This window comes from Phascolarctos cinereus, unplaced genomic scaffold (genome assembly GCF_003287225.1).
Source record: "Phascolarctos cinereus isolate Bilbo 61053 unplaced genomic scaffold, phaCin_HiC Scaffold_4;HRSCAF=312, whole genome shotgun sequence".
NCBI classification, from domain to species: Eukaryota; Metazoa; Chordata; class Mammalia; order Diprotodontia; family Phascolarctidae; genus Phascolarctos; species Phascolarctos cinereus.
Window position 1 is genome coordinate 323,795,981 of NW_027555847.1, and position 19,670 is coordinate 323,815,650.

Consider the following 19,670-nt stretch of genomic DNA (forward strand, 5'->3'; position numbering starts at 1 on the left):
GGCTGGCTCAGGCAGGTCACCCATGCAAGGAAATCCTATTCACACCTAAAGAAGAAAGAACTACAAGGCAACAAAACTGTCATTTCCAAATGTAAAGGACATCAACAGCCCCCAGGCTTCTTTTTTTTTTATTAATTTATTTTGAATTATCAACAATCATTTCCATAAGCTTTTGAGTTTTAAATTTTTCTCCCTCTCCCTCCTCTACACAGCATGCAATCTGATATAGGTTATACATATACATTCTTATTAAACATATTTTCACATTAGTGACATTGTAAGAATTAGAACCACCAGAAAGAGGAAACAAAACACAACAGAAGAAAAAAATAGCAAATAGTATGCTTCGATCTGCATTCCAACTCTATAGCTCTTTCTTCTTTGTGGATAGCATTTTCCATCAAGAGGACTTTGAAAACATCTTAGATCCTTGTATTGATGGGAAGGGTTAAGTTTATCCATATTAGTCATTGCACAACATGGCTGTTACTGTGTACAATGATCTCTTGGTTCTGCTCACTTCATTCAGCATCAGACCATCCAGGTTTTTCTGAAGTCAGCCTGTTCATCATTTCTTATAGCACAATAGTATTCCATTATATTCATATACCACAACTTGTTCAGCCATTCCCCAATTGATGGGCATCCTCTCCATTTCCAATTCTTTGCCACCACAAAAAGAGCTGCTATAAATATTTTTGTACATGTGGGTCCTTTTCCCATTAGTATGATCTCTCTGGGATATAGCCCTAGAAGTGCTATTGCTGGGTCAAAGGGTATGCACATTTTTATAGCCCTTTGGGCATAGTTCCAAATTGTTCTCCAAAATGGTTGGATCATTTCACAACTCCACCAACAGTGCATTAGTGCTCCAATTTTCCCACATCTTCTCCAACATTTATCATTTTCCTGTTTTGTCATGTTGGGCAATCTGATAGGTGTGATGTGGTACCTCAGAGTTGTTTGATTTGCATTTCTCTAATCAACAGTGATTTAGTGCATTTTTTCATATGACTATAGATGGCTTTAATTTCTTCATCTGAGAACTGCCTGTTCATATCCTTTGACCATCAGGCTTCTTACCAACAACAGAACAGGGCAAGAATGAATTAATGTGGACTCAAAACAATCACAACCTTTCCCCCATTGTGATCATGTTATTTGTACTTTCTTATTGGTGAGACTTTTGACATTATAAACTAGTTTGGTCTGAAACTTGAGCTGCATCAGTATAGATGGATTCATAGGAAAGGTCCACAGTGTGTTTTTCAACCAACACATTGTAATTTCAATAAGCGGACTCTAGGATCAACAATCCTGTCCTGCATTTTCATGTTTAAAATGATTAATGGAGGCACCAGAGGCCCTCCTCAGTTGGTGACTTCTCCATCGTCCTATTTTAGGGCAAACACTTGCAAGTGTCTAGGGTAACGCTGTAGATGTTTCTTTAATAGTAAGTTAATCCCAAGGTCACTCTCTATAGTATGAGCACCACAGTAGTACACTAGGGAGAGTGTCTCTAAATATCTATCTTTCTGGAGAAAAAAACAAAAAGATGTAGACAAGCACGTTGGTGGTTAAACATTTATCTCTTTTTTTTCTTCCAAAAGCATTTCAGCACCTTTCTGTTCAGCTGATTTATGACATCAATACCAAGCTAGAGATTACAAAGTACTATTCTTCGAAAAAGATTATCTGAAGTTTGGCTAGTGAGCAATCAATTACATCTATTTACACATAAGATATCTCAACAGGATTCCTATTTTTAGGCTGTCACATATTTAAAGGGACAAGTTCTAAACTTTTTTTTCTTTAAATGGGCCAAGTCCTTATCTAGTCTCACCATGCACACATCACCCTTCCCCCTCAAGGCTGGGCCCAGCCAGTACTTCTTTCTATTCAGCCTTCAGAAACTCTCAATCTCCACCTCATTCACCCCCAACCAGGTGTTGACACTATTCCCAAATGTATTCTTACAATATTTGAAAGACCATAGTGCCATTTTGGATGCTGCTGAAACCAAGTGCCATGGATAAGTGGGAAAATTAGACTACAACAAGGTTGAAACTTTCCCTTGACCCTCTTCATTATCAATATCAACAGCCAGTACTGAGTTACTGGAGTGGTTATCTTCTTAGGGCATTCACTCCCTGGTCTTACAGATTTGGCCAAAATCTTAGCAAAGGACTAAGGCTGCTTTTGTATACAGGTGCCTTGGAACAACTGGTTCCTGGAATTTCAGAATGGGACAGGACTTTAGATCTCATCTTTCTATTAACAATTGAAGCAAGAACAAATATTAGAGCTGAAAGGGACCTTAGTGGTCATCTACTAAAGAGGACTAGAGAGATTGATTTGCCCAAAATAACTATGCTAATTTGTAGTAGAGTAAGGAGATTTAGGCAGAACTAGGCCTCCTGGCCCAGAACAATCCAGTTCTCTTTTCCACTGTGTCATGCCCACTCCTTTTCATTATAGTGGTTACAAGGATTAGAGAATGTGTTTTCATGTATGCCAACCCTCACACCCAGAATTCAGTCCCTTGTCCCATCTATTGTGTTGGAATCATTGCCAATCTTTAAAGTCAAGATTGGGCTCCACCGAAAATATCACAAGCAGCCAGAAAGAAACAATTCAAGTACTGTGGAAACACAATCAAGGTAATACAAGATTTAGCAGCTTCCACATTAAGGGTCCAGAGGGCATGGAGTATGATATTCCGGAGGGCAAAGGAGATAGGATTACAACCAAGAATCACCTACCCAGCAAAACTGAGTATAATCCTTCAGGGTAAAAAAATGGTCATTTAATGAAATAGGGGACTTTCAAGCATTCCTGAGGAAAAGACCAGGTTCTGAACGTAAAATTTGACTTTCAAATACAGGACTCAAGTGAAACATGGAAGAGGTAAACAGGAAAAAGAAATCACAAGAGACTTATTAAGGTTGAACTGTGTACATTCCTGCAGGGAAAGATGATATTTGTAACTCATGAGTCCTTTGTCAGTATTAGGGTAGTGGGAGGAAAAAAAATAGATAGAGGGCACAGGGTGAGTTAAAGATGAAGGGGTGATATCTGGAAAATAAAATTAAGAGGTGAGAGAGGATTATACTGGGAGAAGGAGAAAGGGAGTAGAATGGGGTAAATTATCTCACATAAAACAGACAAGAAAAGGCTTTTACAGTGGAGGGGAAATGGGGGAAGGTGAGAGGGAATGAGTGAATCTTATTCCTCATAGGATTTGGCTTAAGGAGGGAATAACATACACAATGGGGTATGAAAATCTATCTCACCCTAAAGGAAAATAAGGGGGGAAGAGGACAAGAGAGCAGAGGGTTGATAGAGGGGAGGGCAGATTGGTGGAGGGGATAATCAAAAGCAAACACTTCTCAGGAGGGACAGGGTCAAAAGACAGAATAGAATAAATGGGGGGCAGGATAGGATGAAGGGAAATATACTTAGCTTTTCACAAAAGGACTACTATGGAAATATTTTACATGACTATACATCTATAACCTATATCGAGATGCTTGCCTTTTCAATGAGGGTGGGTGGGGAGGGAAGAAGGGAGAAAATTTGTAACCCAAAGTTTTAAAAACAAAAAACAAACAAAAGAAAGATTGGGCTCCACCTCCTCCAAGAACCTCCCCAATCCCCCAAGAAGTAAGTAAAACATAGGACAGTAGTTTGGTGCTGAATTTGAAGTCAAAGGATCTGGGTGCAAATCTGAGGGCAAGTACCAACCTCTCCAGGTCTCAATTTCCAAATCTTTAAATTTAAGGGGTTGGATTAGATTATCTCAAAGATTCCTTCCATCTCTAGGTCCACGACCCCATGATCTTCTTGTCTTCAGACATGTCATAGACAGATATGTCATGTACCTCTCTCTTGCATTTGCATTCTAATTGTGTCACAGATGTATATTACATGTGTGTGGTATGCACACACACATGTATGGATATGCATGTGTACACATACACATGACATATATACTTATGCATTAGATGCCCATGACGTGTGCATATGCATGCACGTATATATGCATGTGTGCATATATACACACATGTATGTATGAAATACCAATAAATACATATATGTACATATGTACATATAAATGCAGACATATGCATATATAATAGACATGTGTGTTATACACACATATAACATATATTTAGTTTATGTCATCTCCCCCCAAGAGAATGTAAATTTCTTGCAGATAGGGACTTGTGTCTTTGTACTTCTCTCACCATCTGGCCCAGTGTCTAGAACATAGTGGGTGTTCAAGAGAACCAAACTGCAGCATTTCTACTACCCAACTGAAACAGTCATTTAGGATTTTAGTGGAAATACTGACTTGTAACAGTGTTTCTGCTCCAAGGAAAATTCCTTAAAATTTCCTAGCCCAAAACTAACATGTACATTCTTTTTCCCACCATTTCAACCAATACCAGGGAGCGGGCAGATGGCATATTAACTTACAGCCACGTAGCTGGCATCTGTAAGGAGGCAAAGTCCTGGTGACTGCATTTTGGCAGATTTGGCAACTTTCTGGGCCAGATCTTTGACTTTTGGAGTTCAGAATCCAACTGAAATTGATTAATAAATCAACTTAAATGTTAAAAACAGTCATAGTTGGTTTGAAAATAAGAGCTTTTATATCTTAGTAAGATTTTATTTAAACAAATCATACTGGGCAGAGCCAAGAGAGTTAGAGAGCAAGAAGTACAACCAGGCTTCTTCAATGTAACTCCTCCACAAATATCAAAGAAACACACTAGGTCAGATCCTGATTGGGAAATCTTTTAAAAAAATCATACAGAATGATTTCCCCAGCCCTAGTCACTATAGGGAGATAGAGAGGCCTGTGAACACTAGGGATGAGGTTCAGCCAAGGGAGTGCTGTACACAGAGCATTGCAGTACCCAGGAATTGAAAAGGGATCAACGGGTAAGGAAGAGGTCTCAGACCCAATGTGGGAGGATGCCCCATCCTTGTGCAGGAAGCAGTTACAGGTGCCAAAAGGCAGCCCTGTGGTTCACTCCCTAGTTCCAGGAGAGTCTAAAGAGGAAACCTGTGCCTAAGAGTGGCATTCCAGAGTGAGGAGCAGTTCTGGGCCTTAGGCTGTCTACCGAGTTAGGAACAACTTCAGAGGCAAACATGGAGTTGTGTGGCTCTGACCCCCAGGAGGTCTGTGTCTACCTTTAGCACCGTTTGAAGCCTGCAGCAGAATAATAAGGGCTGAAATCTCAGACCAAAGAGAATTCTGTCACTGTGAACTCGCAATTTTTTCCAGCTCATTAGCAATGGTTCAGTCCAGCAATAGACTACTGGGGCTTCTAACAAGGGGTAGGCCAACAAGAGTATTGCTCAGACCCAAATCCAGGTCAAGAACTTGCAAAGCTCAGACCAGGGTGGCAGTGATCAGAGTTTTGTCCCGGATCAGATCATTCTGGAAGCACGAAAAGTTTTCAGGTATTTAGCCTGAGTGGTACCTGGGATCTTGGAATTAGGCAACACTCAATACCCACAAGGACTCAAGAAGACCAAAGTTCAGCTCAGATAGGATCTCTAGAAGTTCACAGAACCCCACTCGAACAAAGTCTGAAATCAGGAAATAGACTAGAAGAATGAGGAACCAAATAAGAGTCCCACCATAAAGACCTATTATGGCAAGAGGGACACTCAAGACACAAATCCAGAAGAGAATCGCTAAAAAAAACAAGCAAAGCGAGCCTCAAAGAAAAATAAAGCTTGTGCACAAGGTCAACTAGAGTTCCTGAAAGAGAAGCAAGAATTTTTAAAAAGAGCTAAATATTATTTTAAAAACCTAACGAGGAGGAAATGAGAAATGAAAGGAATGAGAGGAAAAACTGAGAAAAGAAATGAACTAAAATAAGCTTTAAAGATTTGTAAAGAGAATTAACAGCTTGAAACAAGAGGTACCTTATCTAAGGGGGGAAAAACACTAAAAGTTAAAATTGATCAAATAAAAACTAATGACTCCAGAAGACCACAAGAAACATTAAAATAGTCAAAAGGCTTAAGTCATACTGCAAAATGGTGCTCACAGGAGAACTGCACACTAACTTGGGTCTAAATATCAAGCATCTGTGATGTTAGAATCAGTAGCCATCTAATCCAGGACAATTCTAAAAATGATCCCCACTAAATCATAGGTAGGTTAAGTGATGCAATGGATAGAGAGCTGGGCCTGGAGTCAGGAAGACCTGAGTTCAAGCCATCCTCAAGCACTTACTTAAATCCCCCACACCTTTTTCAGAAAAGCTTCTAAAAAAGTTCCTCCCATTTATATTTGTGATGGTGAATTTTTTTAACCGAAATATAAATATTTATCTTATCACATTCAACATGGTGTTGTATCCCATTGTGATCTTTTTGAATCATGTCACCATGTTTTAGCTATACCTTTCAAAGTTATAACATCTACAAATTGATGGCCAGGCCATCTATATGCTTCTATTCAAGTAATTCACAAAAATGTTAAATAGTACTGGGCCAAACACAGATTCCCAGTTACCTTCTTCCCAGATGACATTGAACCATTAACGATTTCTCTGAGTCTGGCTATTCAATTGGTTCCAAATATATCTAATTGTATTTTCATTTGGCCCACATCTTTCCAACTTTTGCATAGCTGACCCAGATATAACTGGGAGGAGCTAAACATAAATGTGAAAATATCCTGCTCCTTACAACTATAAATCTTTGAACCTATTGACTAATGTATTTCAAAACATGAAAGGAGTAAAAACCCTTAAGAGGAGACAGTATTTTATCAATCTTTTCTATGTTCCCCAAGGTACCTTACACATTGACTGGTATATATGGAGGAATTCTGAGGTTGAACAAGAATTAGAGCCTAAGTACCAGAGACAAAATGAGCATGTGGAACAAACCCAGGTTTTCATCATTCTTCATAATTCACAGTATGAAACAGGTTGGGGGTGGGGGATGGTGTAAGGTGAGGATTAGAATCGCTTCTCAATACCTCCAAGCACTTTCTCTTTCGGAAGGTCCTTCAACCCTATTGTAGGTTAAGTCCAGAGAAACCTTCAGTAAGGATGGGGGAGACGGGATAGGTGACCAACGGGTATTCGGGGGGTGGAGGTGAGGTATTGGACTCCCTCCATATGATCTGAGAGAACAGAACCAGGACCAACAGGATTGAAAAGGTACAGTTAGGCCTGAGCTAAAGAAAAACTTCCTAGAATATGAGTTATCAAAAATGTGGAATGGAAATTGCTGGTTCCTTATCACTTGAGGTCTCCAAACAAAGACTGGTGATGACTTGTCAGATAGGTTGGTCAGGGGATTGTAATTCAATTACCAATTAGACTTGATGGCTTAAGTCCCTTCTGACTCAGATTCTGTTACTGATCAATCACTAGAAAAAGATTTTACAAATGAATTTGGGACTTGTGTACATATGGCAGCACCTTTAAAAGACATCAAAAGAGGATTTTCAGTAAGCTCCAGTTTCTTGAATCAAAAAGACAATATGGTCATATGGGCAGTACACTAAAATCTTATTCTGGTGCCCCTTGTGGAATTCGTTCATGAGCCTAGTAACATGTTCTGCTTCATCCAAGAACCCACCTGGTGAAGTTCAGAGGTCATCACTGGAGAGTGGGGTATCAAGTTTCTCTTTCTTTTTTGCTTTTGGCTGTTAACAAGTTATGGGGGCCAGATGGTTTTATCATCATTAAAGAGGTGGTGATCTGCACCAGCAGAGGAATTCTTAACCAGCGAAGCCACAGATCTTTGAAATACTGAATACAACTGAGTGAACTCAGAGGATCATAGAACAGGGGCTAAAATGCTAATCACAGATATATCTAATCATTGAGCTAGAGATGGAAGGAATCTAGTAGGTCATTTAGACTGATCTCCATCTTTATGCAGAAGGAAACTAAGACCTAAGGAAATTAAGTGACTTGCCCAAGGTAGTAAGCTTGAAAGGCAGGATTTGAACTCAGGTTCTCTGACTGCAAAGCCAGTTTCCACAATCCTGTGCAAACAAATAACTCTGTAGCTACAGTACGAATTTGACTATGGTCATCTCCACAGCCCATGCCATTACTTATTACAAATGCAGCCACATGTAGGTTACCCAAAAGTATAAAGAGCTATTTTTGGGAACTCCTTATAAAAGTGATCACTTCAGTCTCAATCCAAAATTAAGTTTCAAAACAACTTTTATTCTTTTTGAAGACCTAATACAATGCGTCAAAAGCAACTTAAAACAAGACACAGAGCCATCAAATCTAGAGCTTGAACAAAATTTCAAGGAGGTACACTTCCCCAGCACCCCCCTCCATCGCCTTGTAAAGGCAAAATTACAGCTGACCACCACATCCTCCCTCTCGTCAAAGACCAACTTTATTTTAACAATATATTTTTTTTGTAAAAACATTGAACAAAGCTTTTTAAACAAAGTAACAAGAAAATGAATTTTAATTTTTTTTTAAAAATTAAATAGCAGCATCCTGGGCAGCTAAAGCTCTCTCTCATGGTGACAAATGTAACAGTAACGTGGATACTCTTTCCAATTGACCCTAACCCCACCTTCACCTCGGACAGCAACTCCATCCCCACCCCCAACAGTTGGAGGTCTTATCTTGAGAAAAATTTGGCATTTTGGAACTTTGTCCCATGGGAGGCATTGTGCTTCGAACTGCCCCTCTCTTAAATGACCCCAAACCTACACAGCTACCAGGGTCTACTTCCTAACTGACTTGGATACCATGCATAACAAAAGCACAGTTGTTACAACCAGCAATGAGTCCCTCCCAAGGAGGGACATCAGTAGGACATCCCAAGCACAATAACTCATAACCAGCTACAAAACAAAGCCACTGATTCCCCACAGCAACAGCTCACAATGACACATTTTGACTCTACACACTTGGACAAGGATTTCTCAGTTGCGAGTCATCCAGACCAGCCTGCAAGGAGTTTTTTCTTCAAAAGGGAAAAAAAAAAAGCCTGAGAATTACTGTACTTCTCATTTCACTTGCGAACAATTTTCACCATTGTAAAACAAAACTAACACAACCTTTAGAAAACACACACATACACAAAAAATTGTTCTTAGAAGTTTGGATGGTTATGTGCTTTAATGAACGAAATGATTGTGTATGTTTTTTGCTGAAAGGTGCACTGAAAACACAGTCCATGCACATATGTGAATATATATCTATATAACTTCATATATATATATATATATATGTGTATATATGTATATACACATATATATATATATATATATGGGTCTCAAGTCTAAGTTGTAAGATGATTTCTAAAACATGCTTTTTTTGTTTTTACATGTACTTATGACCTCTCTCCTTCCTTCCGGTGTAATGAGAATGAGGACCAATGTTTCCATTCCTACAGCCCCCGCTGTAGCATCTTTGTACCTTAGTTTTTAGCTTTTCTTTTTAGGGATCTCACATGAATGGGAAAAATTAGGTGGATAAAACAGTTCTCAGAAATAGCTCTAATATATGTATTGTCAACTAATGTCTACAGGAAGCTTCAATTTGTATTTTGTTAGCACTGACTGTTGGATTTAACTGAAAGGACATCACAGAATGCTGGTGAAATGTCTGGAAGTACAACTATGATGGGCATGCTATTCAGCAAACACAGAGGCATTTGGCAGAGCTGCAATGCCTTATATATGGCATAACTTGCTATGATGTGTTACTATGAATTCTGCCTCATTATTTAATATGATAATAAAAACTTCTGCAAATGTGCTTGTTAGCTACAAGGAAAGCAAATTTTGGAATACCAACATTTATATTGTTATCACATTGAGAAAAATTCTTATAAGTAAAAACAGCAATTTTGTTTATGTGTGTTTGCCTACGGAATGTAATTCATCTCTGATCTGTCTTATTTCTTGAAACAACATGAAATTTCACTTGCTATATCCAGGTTGCAATGAAAGCTAGTTTAACTACTATGCACTAATTGTTATACTTCTGTGCCATATGAGACCTTACCCAACCCTATCTCCCCAAAACTGGTCATAAAGTAAACATTGTTAAAGAATTTAGTCCAGATGAATTCTGATCTGTCTGGAGGAGAGGGAGAGATGATAAATAGTTTTGTGCAGCTCAGAAAAATTCATTTAAGTTTTTGGATCAACAATTCTGGACATAAGAATGAACTTTCATCTTATATGTGCAAAAGGTTTCAGTTTGAGAAAGATAAAACATTCCGCAAAAAATGAAGTCAATTGCTGGTTTCCAAAAGCAACTAAAAAAATCTTCACAGAAGCAGAAGTGGAAAGGCAAATGAAGTGTAGATGAATTAAACCAATCTTTTAACAGCACTTCCAAAGTTAAAATGATGTCTCCAGACTCTTGTGTTAATTAGTTTGGACAGTGACCAGAGAATCTACTAAGATTTATTCCTCTCAGCATATATACAAATCCTATTAATCAGAATAGATTTTGCATATGTAAACTAAGGAAAATACACCTTTGCCTACCCTAAAATTGGAAGAATAACTCTACTAGACTATTCTTATCCCTTCCTACAAGTAAGACACAATTACCTGGATGAACAGGAAAGGGCAGCGACAAGATTTCTGGAATGGTCATACCACTGATGGAGTGTGAGTGATGATGATGACACATCTTTGGTTTTTATACCCGAAAAAATGGTCAGCTGGAATATACCTGGTGCCGCCATAGTCAAAATGCTTTTTAAAACCTGCCTTTCCTTCTAATTGTTTTAGAAAATGGGAATCCTAACTTTGCAATAATCATACTCTTCTAAATCACAAAGGCTCACCTTCAGTTGACGATAAATAGGTGTCCAAACAAACTTAGGTATTTTTCTATGAATCACATAAAACCATACTTAAGAAACTTCCTTCCTAAAAACTGAAATATCTGACCAGCTGGGTGAAGTTTTAGGGTTACAGTGGTCGGTTGGAATATCACTTAATTGGCTATGAGTAATAAATCAAAAGGGTTTGGAAAAGACTAAAACAAATTACATCATTTGTTCTCTGAAATCATTAAGGGAAGAAGGTGCAAACCACCCTTCCCTTCTCTCCCATCTTTCCCCTGTCCACCCCACCCCACCCCACCCCACCAAATACAAGAAAGCTTACAATGTTCTTTCAAATAAACATTGCCAGGTACCGTATTTTTAAGAGAGTCTTAAAACAATATTGTTGGACTTCAATGATACTTTGTAATATTCATATTTTTTTTATTGAATAAAGCAGCTTTGAAGCTTATCAGGCACTGCCCAACAAAACATTTAGTCCAAAAATCTGTCATGAACTTTTTAACCTTGGGCTAATAGCCAAGTATTCTGTACAAGGAAAATTGTAAAATACTTCATAGTTTTAATTCTGAAGCCAATTTTTACTGGCAACCTGTACATTTCTTTTTAAAAAAAATAACAAAATGAATATTAATAAAAAAAAATCAGGGGAAACAACATTTTCAAGCAACAAAACCTGGAAGAGGGGGAGCTTATTCTGAAGGTACATTTAAAACTGAAATACAGCTTAATGAAAAGGAAGAATTGCATAGCACTAAGGATTTAGCCTTCAGCAAAACAAAGAAAAGAGAAACTTGTTTGGTTTTGATAGGAGCCATCTATTCGATAGTTAGTCATCCAATATTATGTACATATTTTATATATTTATATATATGTGTGTGTGTATATATATATATATATATATATATACACACATATATATATACACACATATATATATATACTGTATTTCATTTAAAGTCTTGTTTCTCCAAGCTTGATTTCTTCAAACTGGATGGTTTTTGTTGGTGGTGGTGTTTTCTTTTTTCTTTTTCTTTTGTTTTGTTTTAAAGTCTAAACAAAACACTTCCTGGCACTTGGCTACTATAGCAATTCCTCTGAACAGGCAAGAAACCAAAGTTTTCTTAAAGTGTCCCTTATACATGGAAGTGTCTTTCTGCTACATATTCGTTCATCGACTCATTTCATCAGAAAAATGAAATAATCCACAGCGCTGTGAGTCTGGGTCCACCGAGCACAGTGGCTTGCCAAAATCCAATCCAGGCTGGACTGATCGATTCTCACAGCAGGGCTGCTGAGCCCTGCCCGCCCCTCAATCCACACAGTCCAAACGTCAGGCTGGTAAAGCTTCAGAAAGCGTAAACAAGCACCATGTTAGTTAAAGGCCTCTATGTCCCTGCAGGCAGAGATTTAGCATTTTTTTTCCTCTTCGTGTTTTTTAAATTAAAAAAACAAAACAAAACCAAAAAAAACCTCATTCTGGATTGGAAAACATTACGGTCACAGCACAAGGCTGTATTCTCCCCCCGTATCCTTTTTTCCCCCCGAAGAAAGCTCTAGTCCTATCTGAAGACAGACAGCTTTGTTTCTGCAGCTCAAAATCACAGGTTAGGCTGAGAGGGGGAGCCCTTTGCTTTCCAGAGGCCTCGGCGTTGTGGAACTTTAGGTAAAGAGACAGCATGAGCTCTTCATCGCCTCTGCTGGGCGTTGACTGGGTAGGCTAGAGTGACATTGAGAGAGTCATTGTGCTGGACGAGGGAAGTGTGTTGGTAATGTAGCACCAGTTCTTTCAGAGAGTTGTACAAGTTATATGGCTCTGCAAATCCATACCCCGTCGGCGTCTTATTTATCACACAGTGCTTTACTTCACCATCCACCCTAGAAAGGAGAGAAGGAAAGGGGAATGTTATTCTGAATTCTGAGTTTACGAAAGACTGAACTTTGCAATTACAGAGGGGAAAAAAGGAGAGATTAAAAAAAAAAGAGTAAGAAACTGGCTAAAAAGTTATGGACTTCTCTGACATGATATGTACTGTCCTCTCCCCCCAAAATCCTCTCCTTTATTAAATGGCTTGGTACCTAAACTATTAGTGTCTGATATTAAGATAGCTAGGTAGTACAATGCAAAGCATGTCAGGCCTGAAGTCAGAAAGACTTGAGTTCAAATCCAGCCTCAGACACATAACTAGCTGTGTGACCCTCGGCAAGTCACTTAACCTGTTTGCCTCAGTTTCCCCATCAGTAAAATGGGGATAATAACAGCACTTGCCTCCAAGGGTTGTTGTGAGGATCAAATATATATTTTTACATATATAATATAATAATATAATATAATTATATATGATACTAATATAATAACAGAATAATATAATTTTTATTTATATATATATATATATAAAACTGTAAAGCACTTAGCACAGTGCCTGACACATAGTAAGAGCTATATAAACATCAGCTATTATTACTATGAAATACTATGAAGTTACTATGAAATACTCTTCAGTGTGACATAGTAGATAAGGCTTTGAGCTCAGAGACAAGAAGACCTGGGTTCAAATTCTACCTGAAACTAATGAATTATGTAACCATGAGAAAGTCACTTCACCTCTACGAACTACAGTTTTCTCAGCGATAAAATGGGGATAATCTTAACACCTAACTAGGTTGTGGTAAACTAAAATAATGTGATGTATGAAAAAATACTTGGAAAACCTTATCCTCACATTCATAGTCCTTGCTCAAAGTTCTTGTCAAACCCTATTTCCTATAAGGGAAGACGTTCTTAATTATGCAGAATATGGTCTTTTGGTCACCATCTTCACCAGCCTTCCCTACTAAGGGAACCTATACCTCAGAAGTACTGTTAGCAAATCAAAGTTTATTTTTCAAGGCTATTCTCAAATTATTGAAAAGATAACCTCAAAATATACTAAAATGTGCTGAGTGAAGTGAGAACCTGGAGAAAGTTGTACACAGTAACCACCACATTGTGCGATGACTGACTCTGACAGACTCATCTCTTCTTAGCAATGCAAGGATCTAAGACAACTCCAAAAGACTCATGATGGAAAATGCTATCAACATCTAGAAAAAGAACCATGGAGTCTGCATGTAGATCCAAGCATATTATTTGCTTTCTCTCTCTTTTTTTTGTTTCTTTTTTCTCATGGTTTCTTCCATTTGTTCTAATTCTTCTTTACAACTTAACTGATGTGAAAATAGGTTTAATATGAATATATATGTTGAGCCTATGTCAGACTGCATGCTGTCTTGGGATGGGGGAGGGGAGGGATGTGGAGAAAATTTGGAACTCAAAATCTTATGGAAGTGAATACTGAAAACTAAAAATAAATAAATTTATTTTAAAAAAAGAAAAAGAAAGAAATTGGCCAGTACTGCAAATCAGGGCTTAATTTATTATTTTGTTGATTGTCTAGACTTAAATCTGGTTGGAAAAAATGTTAATAATACAGATCAAACTTCATATATAGATAAATATATGTATCTGCATTTATCAATTTATAAATTTATGTATAAATGAAAGAAATGCATAGCATACTTGACTTGTCAGAACATCAATGCACCTCATCTGTCTAGGCTATGCTGACCAGTACCCAATATGGCCTCACTGAGTATCAAGTAACAGTAGTACTGCCCTGTGCTGGAATTCTTTAATTGTGTCTTCTTTATTCCTCTGCTCTCTAGCAACATCTAATACAGTCTGTCACACACAGAGCTTCCAGAAGTTTTCACTGATTGAATGGATACTGCCCTCGAGAAGGGTCTAGAATAAAATAAAATTCAATGGAAATACATACACTACAGAGCAGGCAAAACAACCCTGTTTGCTGCTCTCTCGGACCAGGAAAGTACCATCCCGTTTGCCACGCAGCAGGTTTTCTGCCTTGCTCCGGTTACTGCTTCCCACATTCCACGTCCTCTCATCGTGGTGCGGCAAATCCTCGTCATCTTCCACCATTGAATATTGGCTGCACAGAAACAAAAGGGGTTGTTTACACCGAAGATGCACATTAGCATAGATTCTTGGCCACTCTGCTAATTAGTGAAGGGCACCCATCATTACCATTTATACATGGCCTTCCCACACCCACAAAACAGGATCAGAGATGCAAAGTGGAAAGGAATCTTATGGGTCCCACTAATCCAACCTCTTATTTTAACAGATAAGGAAACCAAGGCCCAAAGGGTTTAAATGACTTGCCCAAGGTCACACAGGTAGCAGAGTCAACTTGAACCCAGGTGCTTTGATGCCAAATCCAGAATTGTAGTGGTGACCCACCTTCTTAGATTAAAACTTTCCTTTTGCTCTGGTCTGAGGTTAGCCTTAGCCATGTCTCCCTTCTTGCCTAGACATAAGGATCAGGCCAGTCTCACATTGTGGGGCAACAGAAGGACATGGCTGGAAATTCTTGTTATTCTTATTTTAGAATGGTCAACTGCTAGAGATCCTGAAATGGTATCAGTTACTGTCTTAGATGCCCACTGAACATCACACTCCCAGATAACCATCGGTGCTCACTACCAAAGAACTCCATGTACACTCCCAATAGCGAAAAACGTGTACAATAAACTACTGTTTGTTCACAATGTTTGGGGAATGGACTATTCTAATGAACTCCAAGTCATCAGTTTTCAAAGAATGAAAACAACCCTAAACATAGACAGAACATAATTTTTCCTCCAATGATTTCAGAAAGTCCTTTCGGATCTTTGTACTTTCTTCATGGTCACCATTATGAGTATACACAATCATTTTAAAGGAGAGAGGGGGAAAATGCTGGTCACTTAAATTTTCTGTCTAGTTGGGTTCTATATAAATGTAGGAGGGTTTATTAGCTTATCTTGGAGCTATTCCAAACTAATTCCCAGCTACCCCAAAAAAAGAGACATCAAATAAATAAATCAAAAATGCTTTGAAAAATGTAAGGAACTACACAAATATAAGCTACAAATAATGTCTCATTTGATGCTCACAACAACCCTGGGAGGCTAAGTGTTTATTCCCATTTTATAACTGAGGAAAGTGGCAAAAGCCACCTCTGAACTTAAGTCTTCTTAACTCCCAGCCCCAGGCCCAGTTCTCTATCTACTGCACCATCTAGAAAGCACTGAATTTGGAATCAGGGTCCTGACATTTAATATATGTGTGACATAGGGCAAGTCACTTAATCTGTGTTTGACAGAAAAAACTGGGCCTCAGTTTCTTTCTTTGTAAAATGAGTGGGTTGCACTAGATGATTCCTAAGGTCTTTATGGCACTAAATATCTGATCCCATATCTCTATTTATTTACATCCTAAATCTGTGTTCCAAGGGCCATTTAACCCACCCTCAAGAACCAATTAGTGATCTGAGCTTTCTGTTCAGTAGGGAAATGAAAATAATTTGCCCCCTTATTTTTCAGCTTTTATGCCCTTCTAAAGTTACCGCTTTAGGCCCTAATACCTATGTATGGCATCCACCCAGAGCTAAGAAATTTCGTGACAATATCCCTGTTGTCAATGTATACTCACTCTTCTGTATTTTCGTTGCCCAGCCATTCATTCAACTTCTTTTGTCGGACACCTTTTTGAGTCAACCACCTATAATTAAAAAAAAAATTTTATTAAATCAAGGTCAGGGTATAATTATATAGAACATATCACCTACAAATAGCTCACTTAGCTTTCAATTCAATTCTCTTACATCAAGTATTGGTCCCTTGTCTTCCTCAGTTGAATGAGATCTGGTTTAATACTATTCATCCGTTTGTCAATCTCTCGATACTCAGCTGCCTGCTTCTTCAAATCTTCCTCCAACCTTCGTCTACTATCCACAATTTCACTGATTCGAGACTTTAACTTTTCATAATTATGCATAATCCTGGAGGGAAGAGACAGCTTGTTAGACAGAGGGGTCATCCTACAAAGCTTCCATAAAGTTGATAACAATCTCTGCCCCAGCTGCATAAAGGACGTCATAGTCCTCGGTACCCCCGTGCCACTTCTAAACTATACACCACAGAGAATGCTGGCTGGGACTTCTGTAGATTAATAGAAGGACTCTCAGGGACTTCTCACCAAAAGGAAATATTAACCCTTTAGTCACTCACTGACCTTTGTATTTCTTTTTCATTTCCTTCACGTTTAAACTTTTCTATGTATTCTTTGCTGTACCGTTCTTGGGTTTGGCACTGTTCTTCAAATATCTTTATTGTTTCATTAAATGCTTCAATTGCTGTTCTTTTCATTTGGATTTCCTGCAATAAAATTTTAGTTTTTTAAATAAGGCTTGATGCTTCAGATGAAACAATTTCCATTCAGTAGCAAAACACAGACAAAAAGATTGACTGGCTTCATTAATCTGAGCGGTATACTGCAAGCTGGAGTGCTGGGCCTGGAACCAGGAAGACCTGAGTTCAAATCTCGCCTCAGACTCTTACTAGTTGTGTGACCCTGGGCAAGTCACTTAAACGCTGTTTGCCTCAATTTCCTCATCTGTCAAATGAGCTGGAGAAGGAAATGGCAGACCACTCCGGTATCTTTGCCAAGTAAATCCCAAATGGGGGCCACAAAGAGTCAGACATGACTGAAACAACTGAAAAAAAACACTGCAGGCTTTATGACAAACTTTGTCTTAGCTAAACTTTGTATCTATTTCCCACCCAACAACTAACACAGTTCACTAAACACAGAAAACACTCAAAGTTTTTGCTGGAGTCAAATACTTAATGCAGGCAAGGTGTTTTTATGGGTAATGTCCAAATCAACAAAATCAACACGCCACATGCCTGTGCTGCAAAGAAAGAAGATCCCCATACCATTTCCTTGAGCTGTCATCTTTTTCAAAGGCTATCTCATTGTGAATCAGTATCTTATGGCATTCATGTCTTTCCTCACCTCCCACTGTCTGTCCCAGACAAAGGTTTGCAAAGAGGCAACTGGATGAAACCAATCTCAGAGAACTTTTTGGGATACATACATACATACACACACCCACACACACACCCCTCACCCAATATGTAACTTCAAAGATGACTTGGATGACTAGATGACTTCCAATGCTTAAGTAGTATACCTATGATCCTGGTGATAGATTTATCTTAAACTAACAACAAAAAAAAGAGGACAAATATAGATTTTTATATATTATATAATTATATTTATTATGTGTTTAAACCATTATACATATTATATGTATAATATATTTTCTATGATATATGTATAATATGTAACAATACATTTTCTAAAAAGATAAATATATCACTAAGATCATAGGCATATCGATTATACATTATTATAAATAATTACATTACACACACAACTTGCTCCTCAGGTTTTTGTTGCTCTTTTTTTTTCTTTTTTCTTTTTTTTTTAAAAGATAAACATATAGGATCATAGGAGTATCATTAAGCCTTGGGTGTCATCTAATTCAGACCCTTCATTTTATAGATAAGAAAACTGAGGCCCAGAGAGGTGGATTAATTTGTCCAGTATCACACAGCTAATGAGTGACTGAGCAGGAAGCCAAATTGATGCCCTCTGACTCCCAAAGCCAGTGCTTGCCAGCTGGTGACCAGCTTAAAATCCAATAACCAAGAATTCTGAAGTTGAAATCTGACTCTAGAATAACTTACCTGAGATGTACGGGTATAATCTTCATATAATCTATCATATTCTCTGCTTTTTTCTTGGAATTGAGTGTTATATTCATGTAATTTCTTTCCTACAGCTTCAATATTATCTTCTTTTACTACCTGATCCTAGAAAAAAGTTTAGATTGAAAAAACTTTTAATTGAGTCAATATTTTGCACACTAAATTTAATATAGTCATCACTTAAGAAAATTTGGACCTTATTTAAAAAAAAAAACAACTATATAGGAACACGCAAAATTCCATTTAATTATTTGTAAGGAAATGGCATTCTCAATTATAAAATCTTAAGCATGATTACAAATATAAATTGGTGTACCACTTCAACAATATTTTTTTTGCTTTATTTTGAAATATCTGAGTGACCTGCAAAACAATATCTTGTTAAAGTCTAACCATTAACTCGAGTCATTTACCTGCTGGTACTTGGATACTGGATAAAGTAATTTCACATCCAGTTTGGGATTATACTGAGCTAGAGATTCATTCCGGTAGTGGTTTATCAGTTCAACCACAGAGTTGAAAGTCAATGGGTCAGAGAAGCCATATTTCCCATCTCGGTGAAATATTTTGATTAATTTGTTATTTCCTCCTTTCCTGTGAATCAAATATGTGAAAACACTATTAATCTCCAAAGTGCAACTTTTTCCTATTTAGGAAAGTGTTTTAAAGTCAGCCTAAGTGCTGATCTCAACTACATGAATCTTACCTAAGTGTAAGAGTATAGTCACCATGCATTTTGGTGGATGCATCTCGAACCAAAAAGGTACCATCTGCTGTGTCACGCAGCTTTTCATTTACTTCTTCCCTGAAGTAAAAAGAATAGGAACAAGAATAAATGCTCACTTCTGTGACATAGCTGTGCTGGTTTCACTACTGTAATTTTTTTTTCCTTTCCAGATTAAATCTCTCTATTCTGTGTTTTATTTAGACACCGTAATTTTCCCCCCCTCTCACTTCAATGTCTCTGTAAAAGCAAGTACATCGACATGAAAGATAAAAATGTACTCAATAGTCTCACTGCTGTAATCCTGGCAAAAAGTTCTAAGTATTCCAACATCTCTGAACAATCGACATGGCTAGGAAGCATCTCCTCCATCACAATACAGACTTTCAAAACTGGTGTTCATTTTTGGTATAAATGAGAGAATTAAATCTTGCAAGTTTTGCTCTTAAGCAGAAGGTCTGAC

The 19,670-nt window shown here is 37.8% G+C and overlaps 1 protein-coding gene across 3 annotated transcripts in view; it reads right to left on the reverse strand.

Moving 5' to 3' along the window:
* Positions 1–8,198: 8,198 nt before the first annotated feature.
* The window catches only part of PIK3R1 (phosphoinositide-3-kinase regulatory subunit 1), a 102,440-nt gene continuing 90,968 nt past the window's right edge, over positions 8,199–19,670 (reverse strand). For all 3 annotated transcript variants that reach the window (XM_020998363.2, XM_020998364.2, XM_020998365.2), the window contains 8 exons: positions 19,190–19,288; positions 18,897–19,077; positions 18,463–18,588; positions 16,943–17,085; positions 16,533–16,709; positions 16,361–16,429; positions 14,646–14,816; positions 8,199–12,705 (listed from right to left, as the gene is read on the reverse strand). In XM_020998363.2, coding sequence (XP_020854022.1) covers positions 12,516–12,705; positions 14,646–14,816; positions 16,361–16,429; positions 16,533–16,709; positions 16,943–17,085; positions 18,463–18,588; positions 18,897–19,077; positions 19,190–19,288 — 1,156 coding nt within the window. In that variant the 3' untranslated portion in view covers positions 8,199–12,515. The remainder of the gene's footprint in view (positions 12,706–14,645; positions 14,817–16,360; positions 16,430–16,532; positions 16,710–16,942; positions 17,086–18,462; positions 18,589–18,896; positions 19,078–19,189; positions 19,289–19,670) is intronic.